Source organism: Lethenteron reissneri, chromosome 24, assembly GCF_015708825.2.
Source record: "Lethenteron reissneri isolate LAM-NWPU_2019-01 chromosome 24, ASM1570882v1, whole genome shotgun sequence".
NCBI lineage: Eukaryota > Metazoa > Chordata > Hyperoartia > Petromyzontiformes > Petromyzontidae > Lethenteron > Lethenteron reissneri.
In genome coordinates this window covers 2,937,653-2,950,749 of record NC_083802.1, presented here as the reverse complement: position 1 = coordinate 2,950,749, position 13,097 = coordinate 2,937,653, and the positions used below count along the sequence as shown (strand labels likewise).

The 13,097-nt window shown below is 39.5% G+C and overlaps 1 protein-coding gene across 11 annotated transcripts in view; it reads right to left on the bottom strand.

Moving 5' to 3' along the window:
- Positions 1 to 13,097, bottom strand: part of MYO9A (myosin IXA) — a 185,203-nt gene that overhangs the window by 51,905 nt on the left and 120,201 nt on the right. For 7 of the 11 annotated variants that reach the window (XM_061557963.1, XM_061557970.1, XM_061557972.1 and 4 more), the window contains 4 exons: positions 9,349 to 9,468; positions 7,659 to 7,728; positions 5,713 to 5,760; positions 2,058 to 2,210 (listed from right to left, as the gene is read on the bottom strand). In XM_061557963.1, the coding sequence (XP_061413947.1) occupies positions 2,058 to 2,210; positions 5,713 to 5,760; positions 7,659 to 7,728; positions 9,349 to 9,468 (391 nt within the window). The remainder of the gene's footprint in view (positions 1 to 2,057; positions 2,211 to 5,712; positions 5,761 to 7,658; positions 7,729 to 9,348; positions 9,469 to 13,097) is intronic. The other 4 variants (XM_061557966.1, XM_061557969.1, XM_061557968.1 and 1 more) reach the window with 4 other exon arrangements.

The window sequence follows — 13,097 nt, the reverse complement described above, 5'->3', positions numbered from 1 at the left end:
GAGATCTTCAAAACTAAACTTTCATCACGCCAAATGCCACCAAATGCACAATTGAAATAAGTTAGTCAAAAACACAAAAAATAAATAAAATGAGCGGCAGTGCTTAGAGTGTTAAATGGTAATCAGCCATGCGATGTGGAATAGAAGAAAACAACATCTCATACAGAGCAGCAGAATCAGAGTGAAGTAGAAACATGCAGCTTGTACTTCCCCAAAGTCTGTGAGGCAAACCCGTGATGCAGTAATTTCCCATTCAGTGTTAAACACCTGCACATTAAACTAATATTGTTGCACTAAACATTACCTACCCACTTGAAATATAGCTAAAATATGACTTGCAAACAAACTGTTAAATTTGTTCAAAGCCACTTCATGGATGCAGGCCCAATGGTTTGTGTGAAATGTGATGGACCAGAGTATTAAGTACTTTTGGAATGGGAATCTCAGTGGCTAAAGCTAACACTGTAGTGATGCCCATATGATACGACAAACAACATGGTCAAGATCCTGATTTGAAATCTAGGGAGCAACCCAAGGTAAAAATGAAGCCTTCATGTGTGACAAGGCATGGCCTCACAGTGTATGTAAGTTATTTGATAAAAAAAAATCTGAGCTAAATGAAGGCATGCACGGCGATAACACGTGAACATTGAGTAAATTAGATCTCAGAGTGCGATATAACTGTGATGAGAAACAGCATTGAATGACAACACATGGACGCAATATCACTTTTAGGTAGTTTTACAATGTGATGTACACCTCAAACATTATAGTGGGGTCCAAAATGCATATCATAATAAATGCCAGAGTACAAATGACATGCGAGGTACACATATTCCAAGCCAGTGGCTATTCTAGGCCATGGCACGCACGTCTCTTGCCACAGAACAGTGGCAGGCTGCCATCAGATGGTGACATCATCATGAAAGAGCCACCAATATTTTCTGTCATTTACAACTAACTCCCTTAACATATTAATGGCTAACGAATTTCGGATGGCAGAAAATTAAGTACATTTACAAATGTGTGACTATGCTATCGAGTATACCATACTTAGACCATGTACCATTATACATGTACGATCAACCACTACTGCATAATAGCACACCAGCAATGTGAGCAATTACAATTTTAGTGGAAACAGGGTGTGAGATTCGTCACATCTCAGATCTGTGACAGGTCAGTGAGACCGCTCTTTCAAATTAAAACCATCACCATTTTCGTTGCATTTTATATATTAATATAAATAGATGTGTAAAAAAATCTGCGTGCAGTATGCCATTGGGGATGTCGTTATCTCGCCTTGTGTGCTATTCAGCAGTGGTAGTTGATGTATAAGCATACATGCCATACACATGTGCAAAGTGATATGTCATTCAGGTGAACGCCAATGGAATGCAAATGAATGTCATTTAGATATACAAAACGCATCAACGTAGGGATCTTAATGACATCATAGTTAGCCCATGCACTATTAAAGAAATATGCAAAATATGACTGTATTCTGAAAAAAATTGGAAGTTATTTTAGAAATTGTTGTGCCTATCGAGTGTGGCTCAAATGAGGGCAAATGTATGAGCCGCTGTAAATATATAGTGCGAGTGAAGCATTCACTGAAACGGCAGGGTAATAATCATCGCTTTAGCAACGACGTGATGGCATTGCCCTTAGAAGGATGTCTGGGGCGGGCCCGATCACTTCCAGATCTTTCCGTGATATTAGACTGTGAGGCTCTGCCGTAGTGAGGTCTGAAACTTAATTCTGCGTTAAGATACCTAAAACACAATTTGAGGGTATCCAACGAAATGAAAAAAGGAAAAAAATAATTAAGTTTAATAATTTGCTGTGATTCGCAACAAATATAAATGAAAATCAAATCAATATGCAAATCCAGCACATGCTTGTAGCCACCACTGCGATCAGGGGTGCTCAATATTCAAAGTGCTCCTCGATTATCTTGTGAATGTTGGTTTTCTATTGATGAAATAACACTGTGCACATGTACATACACACAAGTGAACTGAGGCAGAGAGGACTTTTCTCCAACACCCACTCACGTGAGGATTCCAGAAACCCTCTCCAATAGTTTGCTGTGTGCAGGGAAGCCAAAGAGTTCAGCGTCTTCGGAACCAGCCCGCCAAGAAGCGCATCCTCTAAGCCCAGCCCCAGGCCTCCCCACACCACCATCACCAGCAGCACCATTAGTCTCACTAAAAGCACAGCCATGCGAGCTGTATCAGGGGGTTGATAACGGTCATCCAAAGAAGAGACACTCGACCAGAAAGCAAGACACGGCTCGACTCCACTAAAAGACCTGCGAAATTTCCAGAATAAAAAAACGGATTTCAAAATGCCCTTCAAATTATAACCTTACATTTTTCAGCAGGAAGAATAGCACCCGTAAAGAAGCAAACAAAAAAAACAATGTGCTGTGTTAGTTATTCATTACCAGGCATGCAAAGATGCATTAATTCCGGTCATGAAAGTAAATTTGTATGCTCAATACATGCATTTAATCGTGTATGGAAGAACCAATTCGTTGTATTTGTACATACTGTATGTAACTGACTCATGTAAAGCCTCCAGCTACTAGAGGCTCCGTATTCACCGTAATGACAAAAAAGTCTATTCTGTGCACAATCCGTGGGCCTGCAGGATCACCACGGCTTCTGTGGACAGTTGCACTGGTGTCGATACCAGTACCCTTAATTCAAATCACAACCTGAAAATACAATTTTATCAAATCCCAAGGGGTCGACCTATTACATGCCTATCAATTTCACAGGCAGTAAGTCGCCTTGGCCTTAACCCGGCTAGAACATTGCAAAAGAGGCAATATTTCATGTTGCTCAATGGGTAAAATTGTATTTCCAGGTTATAGAAACGATATTGACTGACGTAATTAATGACAATTAAAAGGAATAAATTAGCTGTGTTTCAGAAGATACCCCTTTGTAATTTTACACGACGGTGTATTATATATTTTTAGTGAATCTACAGTTATTTTATAAATGGGAAGCAACGGGAGAAGATGGAGGAATGCAAGAATTCAGACAAGTAATGTAGGCAGCCTCGATTTTTAAGAGCGGTGTAGAGGTTCAATAAAATAAAACAGAAAAGTCAGGGTATGAGCTTGAAACAAGTGACCCAGTCATTCATTGGTAGTTGAAGAAGAACAGGAGAGTAACTCACAGCATGGCTGAGCAAGTTCAAGGCAATAATACGAGGCGGGTATTATGCTGAACAGCACAATCAATGCCACATATGCTGTCAATGCAAATGTAATAAACCAGTAACTATGGATACATCCCATGAGGTATATTTTGTTCAAATTATCTCAAATATATATTTAGAAAATCAATGTTGCAGTACACATAGTACTTGCAACATGACCTCCATTCAGGATTGTGAAGAAGGGTGGTCAGGAATGTTAACTCACATCATCACTGACATTTAGAATTACTGTGTATCCATTTCAACTAAAATAAGCGATACATGGTGTACCTTTAACTGAGGTCTTATCATGAAACAGAATAACCTACATCACGCTAAACAAAAAGCACCAACAGTAGAGAAATTCATCAAAATCACGGCAGAACATGAATTATAATGTGGGGATTTTGTAAAAAATGTCATGTTTTCTGAGCATGGTGGTACACACGGTGGAATGGACGTATGGATTATGCGAAGATGAAGAGGCCAAGAATGAGACATCAAGCAGCAGGTAAATAAAGTGCATGCAGAGGGGCAGTAAAGGTTTATGTTCCGATCAGGTGCGGAGTTTAAGTGTTAGCCCAGGGGTCGGCAACCAAAATAACAAAGAGCCCATTTTTCTCCAATTCGTAAAAAAAATTTAACTCAATATATCAAGAGATGCAATGCATGTGAATGCGAGACTGGCCCTTAATAAATCACGGTCACGAAGCGGTCCTTAAAGAGCCGCATGCGGCTCCGGAGCCGCGGGTTGCCGACGACCCCTGTGTTAGCCTGACGACCCCTGTGTTAGCCCTTCACAAGAGCGAGTCCTCTCCACCCAGGTTGCTTACACACGTGGAAAAGGATACTCGGAAGACATCGCAAGTACAAAAAGATCCTTGAGACTCAGCGAGTTCCTTTAGGGTAAATAATAAAATATTGCACGATGTACCTTGTAATTTTTCAAAGTATTGATAATAGTTATGGGCGATATGGCAAGGTGGTTTGAAATAATATCGAGACCTGACGCCAATTAAATGTACATCTGTTGAGACAAGTGAAAGCTACGACGAAAATACTAGGGTTGGGGGGGGGTTATGTCGCCATTCATTTTAAAATACATCTACAATCCAACCACTGGAATATTTTTTATTGATTACTTCCATTAAATTTGCTAAGTAATTGTTGTGCAATACATTGCCAGAATCCTTTCTGTTTCTGTGTAATATGATGACATGTTAAATTATACTGTCCATGTTGAAACAACATACCGTTTCATATCGATTCGATTTTTACATCCGTTACATGACTTTATTATCTTACCATGGCAATCCACGTATTTTGGTTCATTAAACAGTATAGTTCAAACATGGGGATGCAAAAACTTGAATAGTTGACAAATTCATTCAAGACAAATGAAGCGAGTTTATTTTACTAATGTATGCTGCAGTTATAAATTGCTGTCGAGGCTGCATTTTATACTTGCTGAATAAGCTCCCATGTGGTTGTCTGTCGGTTTGTTATTTCAGGTGTCAATTCCCGATTTCCCAGCATTCCCCAGAAAAGTCCACACCAACTCTGACCTCCACGAATATTCATCGCGAGAGTTTACATGAGTTGGGGGATTGCCGCCATGAAGTAGGAGCTTCCTTCCAGGCCAAGCGACGCATACGCCTTAGAAGGGCAAATACTGTAAGGGGCCACCCATTTAGTATGTACGCAAAAATCTGTCAAAACTTGACCCCCCCCCACCCCCCCCCCGAATCCTATAGAACGGCGATATTTAATCCACGCAGAACCGATCAATGATTAATACTTTAACTCATTTGAAGGTCAATGTAGACAAATTATTATCGAGGCTTCACCCCCCTCCCACCCTGTTTCCGATGCGTACGTACGCATTTTGGTTAATCCCCCTCCCCCCTCCATGCGTACGTACTAAGTTGATGGCTCTCCTAAGTGCACTCACATTGTGCGATGGTCGGTCAAATATTCGTCACATCCTTTTGTGACGCAACAAAGTCAAGCCAATGAGTGAAATTGTTTCAATGCGCAAATGGGCATGGGGCAGTCCTTCATTCCTGTTAGAAGCCATAGCCAATGTTGAAGATTCCACATTCCTCGGACAGGAGCTGGTTTCTGTACAGGACAGACATTGTTGATTTCCTACAAAATGGGAGTAATTTTCTTGACCCCCAGAGGGGATAGGTCAACCCCCAAACAAGATTTGAACTCGAGACCTACTTATTGTAATTTATTTATGGGATTTATTCATCAGTGTCTGATCTCACAGTCTTGAAATTCACCAATGGAAAGTTCCTCATCTTCTATAAAGTGAACATTTAAACGTGTGCAATTTTGAATGAAAAATCGTAATTTTTCCTGCTGAAAAACGACAACGAAGCAGTAACTTACACTCACACTACCACTTATTATTGTCTTCAAAAAGTATTGTTCCGGTAGCGAAGCTTTAAGTGAAACATGCACAGGTGAACAAGTACAGGGGACTGCACTTACTGTGTCTTCTGCATTGCCTCTTGACACTGATCCACACTATTGAAGAAACTGAAAAACAGACAGAACTCAAATTTTGATTTAAAGCTTTCGTTACTGCAGGGGTTCATCTTCTTGGTTCTTTCGGTAAAGTCACGTAGAACGGAAACAATAAAATAATAAAAATATAAAACAATAAAATTCTCACGACGTTTCGATTGTGGATTTCACACCTGATGATGATTGCTTGTGTTGGAGTCGAAACGCCGTGATAATTTTATTGTTTTATATTTGTATTATTAGACAAAACTCAATTGGGAAACGGTGCCTGTTGAATATTAACTCCTCCATGCAAGTTACACCTCGACAAAGTTTGTTGCTGGAAAATTGCGTGAACACGTATGCACCGTCCTATACACAGTTGTGGAGTGCACACACCTAACTTTTAAATTGAAGTATTTTACTTCAGAAATGTTAAAACCATTACTCACTTGGAAATTCATTTTGAAATGCCTCATGAACACATATATATAAACAAGTGTATTGTTCTTTGTCAGTGCACTGCTATGATATACATTAAAAGTAATTTTCACCATTATCATCATTATCATCACCAGCCATGTTCTATCCACTGCTAGATGAAGACATTTCCACGTTTCCACCACTCCCCATGGTCACACAATGCCACAACAGAAGTGGTTGTGCTGTTGGGTGCGATCACTCTCCTGGCTGCAACTCTGTCACCAGTCTCGTCCATTGGCCATCAATGCTTGTAAAATAATACGCATCCTGCTTGCCTGCCTGCCTCTTTAATAATTAAATGTAAGTACATTAATGTTGTAAATTCACAGGATACGCCAAACAGGCCATTTTGATGACTCAACCCACAATTAAAATTAGATTTTTAATTTACAAATTATACAATTTCTATTGCATGAAAAGCACAGCACAGTACAGTCTGCTATTTACAGCACTGCCATTTTGAAGCATTCCATTGTTATATTAGATGTTTATCCCCGAGCGTAGATATGTTATACAAAATCAAACCATTACATTTAAACAATAAAATACATAAATGCAAAAAGCTGATTTTTCAAAGCTGAATCGTACTGTTAGCAAGGTACGGTTCGAAAGAAGTTCAACACACGTACACACATACATATAAGGTTATTGACAAATTTGTAAAATAGCTGGGAAACTGGCTAAACAGGACCATCCGTGTAATAAATCAAACTAATTTAAATGTAACGGAACATGAACACGTGAATAAAAAGGTAACAGTTCTATGGACAACTGTCTGGACTGTTGGAGCAGGTGTTGACAGTAATCACAAGACAGCATCTGTGTGGACAGAAAACACTGCTAGTACAGCGAGGCTGCATAGCTCATCAGGATTCCTCCGGGATAAATAAAGATTCTGATTCTGAATTGCCGAAGCATTGAAACACAGAAATGCCAAGATGATGGGTTTGAGCCATGGGTGGCTATGCCGGATAAACCAGGACTAATTCTGATATTCGTAGCCTGGTCTATAATAGACACCCTATATTTCACAAACTATTTATTCTGAGCTGTGTTGGCTGGACAGAGGTACTGGCACAACCCTCTCAGTCACACCAGTGTACAAAGGTGTCTAATCAACAGGTATCAAAACAGATGTTTTGCTAGATCGTCTGGTGGATTCCTCAATGCACAATGCATGTCATGTGATGCTCTGTGAAATGTCCTCATCCTCAGTGTTAATCTCATAGGGCAGTCCTGAGTCATTGGTGGAAATGTCATCGTTCTATGGTGAGTCAGTGTCTCCATAGGAAGAACTGCTGGATGTAACGGTATCCTGTATTGGAAAACAACTTTGCTCTGTGTCTGGACACCAAGGGCAGAATTGGGGGGGGGGGGAAATATGGGGGAAAACAACGAAAAACAGAAAGCTCACTTTATCTCTGAAAGATTGCTGTGGCATCACTTACCGGTGAGGTTTGTCCCCAGAGCTCCCTCTACGAATGTCTGCGAGGAGGATGCGAGAGTTTCGTTTCATACCTATGTCAAGGAAAACGTGACGAGAGTGAGAATTAACAAAAAAGCATTCGACTGCCGAGCTCTTGCCCCAGGCCACAGGGTTCAACTGTGATGGCAGCTTAAGCAGGACACTGTAAAAAACATTTTTTTTTACATAAACACATTTATATGGATAGTTAAAGACAAAAAAAATAGATTTTGTTACAAGTGGTAAACGAAGTGACACAAACAATAGTACGCTGCAATTGTCTTTGGGAATTATTGTTTAGTTTTTTTAAATTGCGCTCAAATTTGAGTGCACAATGCATATTATAAATTGGCAGACGTACTCAAGGAAGGTTTGCTCTTTAATCCAAACACATTGTATGATTGCATTTAACAAAAAACAATGTCACTGAACACAGGCTTCTCACTCATGGATTTTCAAGCTGTAAATGTCCACATCATTCACATTTTAGTAGGCACTGGTTCTTCACTCCTCAAGACAAGGCAGTCATATGAGAGGCGTAAACATGAGCTGATTAGTAGAGAAGAGCGGCCAATCGAGTGGCATGCAGATGAAAAGGGGGCGAAGGGAAAGCATGAGAACATCCACTAAACGATGAACATGGAATTAGAGCAGTGCGGGGGGAGGAGGTTAGCCAAACACCCACTGTTCATTCAGTCGGCCAGCAACAAGGGTTTCTCCCCCTCCTAATTGCAGTCCACACTTTATAACAACGGTGAAAAGAAGACCAAAACTCTAGTGGCCACTTATGTTCCAACAGCGTTTTGGACGATTTAATCAAGGTTACGTATCAAGGTCACGATAACGAATCTTTCCGGCACAATAACGAGGTGTTGTAATTCTGATAGCATTCTCATTTGAATTCAACCCATTGTATTATCTTGGTTTATAGGTAATAAGAATTAAAATACACAAAAATATATTTCAAATTAAGTTCCCCTGACATGTGAACTGAGGCTAACTTTGCAGCAATTGTTAAGAAGTGTGAACATGGATTTACTGGGAATCCAGGTGCGGCAATAACCTTAAAACATTGGACAGGAAAATTATAGCGCGTAGCACGATTGTTAGTTTGAAAATGATCAGTGCCTTACCTGTGTAAATTAGCACATGTATGTTAATGCACTTAGAGATGCTGCAGACCTGTCGAGTTGTAATCGCTTTTTTTTGCAATGGCAACCTTTACTGCTTAATCTCTGCAAAGCTGTAGGATGCACCAGCATTGCAGAGTAAGCCGCTGTCGTTTGGAAAGCCTAATGCTCGGAATCGTAACTGATTCATTTCACTGGCTTGACTCCTCCAATATGGATGCTCTTCAATATGAAGGAGTATCATGTTGTACAGCTACCGTGGAACCTGCATTAAGGCTTCTTCACAATTAAAATGCAATGGGAGATGGAATATGGAGCCATGATAAATAAATAAAAAGATCAAAGAATGAATGTTTTATATTGTATGAAGTATATATTGTTTATGCATATACTGTTTGCGACAAGGTGAACACTTTCATTTCTTGCCATGCGTAAGGGGGGTTATTGTGCATAAGGCTCTCGGTGAACAATGCAGAAACCAAACAGGAACATCATCGCTAAGCTGCAGTTCTCCTGTTTGCAGAAGAGGGGAAGAGGCCTTACTGTCAGTGTCCTCCTTGAACCTCTGCAGCATTTCTAAGCTCCGCTGGTGCACGGGGTGGTGGAGCAAGCTAAATCTAGCCAGAGTGCTCTGTGCACGCGGGGACACACCACCAGTATCACCTTTAGCAACACGGGAGACAGACAGGGAGGGAGAGAAGTGGACGAGAAATCAGAGACAGAGAGATATTAGAGAAGCACACACAAAAGGGCCCAGACCCGTCGCGCCCAAAGCTGGGCGCTATTAGATTTATACCCTCTGAGGGCTCGGTCCTTCCGAATCTCCATTGCGCATTCTTTCCAAATTTTGAGTTTACAACAGAAGGAAATGTGTAAAAAAATATTATCCGTTTTTTAAGTTATTCAAGAAGGCAGCTGTTAAACTGAAATTCAAAAGCGTTTTTAATGTTGTACATTTTTTTTTCCGTACAGATAAAATGAGGTTTCAAAAGAGTTATGCATTTTTTTACATAATAGTTTGAAACCCCATATTTAAAGTAAGGAATACATGTACGAATTACGTTTCACTTTAGCTATATTTATCATAAACGATTTAAATGTAGTATTATGAGTGAAATATTTTAAATTAAAAAATAATTCATTTCCTCAGTGGGTATATAATAGTCCAGCGTGATACCAAAGATTCCATTATTCCCAAGAGAAGCCACGAAACCCACGGAACAAGTTTGACAGGATTTTAAGAATTTGTATTGTTCATGTCTTCCAACCAGCGTCATCGTGTGACGATACAAAAAAACACGTTTCTGTTTGTTTATGTTACTACGTGAACAGGTTAGATTCAAATGCCCATACGTACAATGCAGGCAACCCTTTCACAAGATGTCACGCAAGCAACCAATTCAGCGTTCACCCCAACTTCCTCCAATAACATTTCCATGTATAATTTTAAAACATGTTGAATAAATCCTACGACGACAGGTTAGCTTCCAGCAAAGAGTAGAATTCTATCTGGTGGAGTAGTACCGCCATGGCTTTATTGGAATGTTATTCATATTTATATAACATTCCAATAAAGCTATAACATTGGCTGTAGCTGTGACCAAAATTGGACTTTTATGATTTGTTATTCCTGCAATTTCATTCCATGGTATTACTATTATCCAGAGGCATGGGTTATCGAATCAATGGATTAGGGAATTAGTCCAATTTAACTGCTGCAGGAAAGTCAAATGTTCATAACTTCTGGAATGCTGGGGCTTTCTGGTGAGCCCAAGAGGAACGAGTTATCAAAACATCCTTTACATTTTTCACAGTAAGGCAGGCAGTATCACTTTACAAACACTGCTAGGGTAGTATAACCAACCACAACCCAGTTGCACCCGAAGAAACACAAACAATACATTTTTCTACAGTGTTCTTCAAGACTCATAATATATATATACTACAGCGTAAAAACAAAAATACCATTTTAGCTAGCAAACCCAGTTGTTACACATTCAATTGGCGAGCACATATTTAACTGGCAATGGCACAGAGGTGCTTAGAATTGTACTCAGCCACCGAGGTCTTTCCTGTGAAGATACTGAAAGACCTCGACAGGTATTAATTTTGCAATGAAACCACCGATTGTAAGACCTGTCCATATTAAGACCCAGAGTGTCACTGATGTAAGTGACCACAAATCACACAGTTATGAAAGCAAACATTCTATCACTACTGCTTGTTAATATTAGTCACTAACACGTAGCTAACATTTGGGTGAATAAAATAAGCACCACTTTGTGCGAAGTCAAACAGTGGCTGTCCTGATGAGAGAGCGGTCACCCACATGATAATGCGGCATCTTCACCATGAGCCCAGAAATGCCACGGGGATGAGCACTGCTTAACTTAGCACTGCTACACTTTCTATGTTTAACTTTTGTATTAGCATCGAAAACAATCGGGCAAAATTAACAAAGAACACAAACAACAAAAACATTGTTTAAAAAAATAGACAACCACTCTTGGCACATTGTCTCCTTTGACTAACGGCATAGAACACGACATGAATTCTCAAAGTCAATCCCATGCAGCAATGCCTGCATGTGTCATCCATGATACCCAGTGGAGCTGGTGGGAGCAAAATTAAAAGAGAGACAGTTAACAGAGCCTGTATACTAAGTCCGCACTACTAAAACTACACAGATGAGAACGCGTTAAAAAAACAGGGATACCATCAGAGTTTAGCACATTTAAACCTACATGACATATGCATATGTTAAACATCGTAGATATACAGGATGCTTATAACATTTTTAACGCTCCTGAGAATTTGCAACAATGCAACGAGAAATGTGCCTCTGGGCTCTGGAGACCACCTGGAGAAGTTTCCAGGCACGTGTTGACAATGACGGTGAACAAGTGGAAACTCTGTGACTTTTTGAAGCTATTAACATACATTTGTTATGTTACAGCGTATTATCCGTTCCTTTTCCATTAAAGACAAAAGTCCCATGTAAGTGTTACAACATTTTTAAGCACCCTGTATTTAATTTCAGTTTAACATGCATGACATTCATGGCAGACCTCATACGTTTAAGTCCATGGACCAGCGCAAAAATTGATTCCACCCACGGTAGTAAGCAAAACGTTTAGTTGTACGAATGTATTCATATGTCTAATAAGAGTGAATTACTTAATAACCTGCTCGTTTCAAATGGTCATCACAAAATTCACTGTCATTGACCACGTAAGAAATTGGAACCACTTAAAATCCTGCCACCTCAGGCAAGTGAATTGTCTGGTCTCATGGCTGAAATATGCTGTATATCGAATACTTGCATATCTTAATATTACCATGATTTTAAATAATACACCTCCAAAGTAGGGATTTTTAAGGTGCTTAATGAAGGTCTACCTTTTAACTTTTCATTTATTTATACTCAATTTTACATGTGACCATTTGTACGCTAATTAAAATAATCAATTTCAAGATAAAAGCAAACAAAACAAAACAAATCTAATTCTAATCCAATTCCCACAGTAATATGCCTTGTTCCCGGGGAAAATTAGTGTGAAATCATGCTTGAACTCAGAGCAAAATGGAAGCGTAGCAGCAATGATGCCAGCAACTGATAGCATTTCCTGTGCAACTTATCTGCGAAAAAGCTCAACGTAAAGGCTCATTATGTAGATTAATTACTTAGCAACACCACGATAGATTACATGCTGAATTTATGCTGGGGCCTGCAGTTACTTGGGTGCTGCTGTAAAACCTCAAGTGTGCAGGGAATGTGTGCGACTATTGCAGTAGACCAACAAGGCTTTTTGCCGTGTTTTATTAGAAATGCATTTTATCCTTGGGCATCTGTTTCGAAATATAAAAAACACATGATGTGTAATGTTAGACACCTTGACGTTGCCGATTTTAATGTTCAACTTACTTGAAAAAAAACCCTTCTTTCTTATCAATAACAACGATGATACACTGATGCAGCTGGTTCAGGCAGCTATAAATAATTACATTTTCAGCTGACTGTTTATACGAAATAGTTGTGCTCAAAAAAGTACATATAAACTATTTAAAAAGCAACAAACACCGAGGAGGAATTCACATGAATTCCACCGCCAAAATAAGCAGAACATATCAGTGAATGTGTTGTTATTCCACCAACGCATTAATTAGTCCCAATATCTTCAATAAACAAAACGCTAAGCACCCTAGTGTGCTTGCCCAATGCATAACTAGCGTAGAAAGTAAAGACAACAACAAAACATTATTTTCAGGGCACGAAATGTGAATTTATGCAT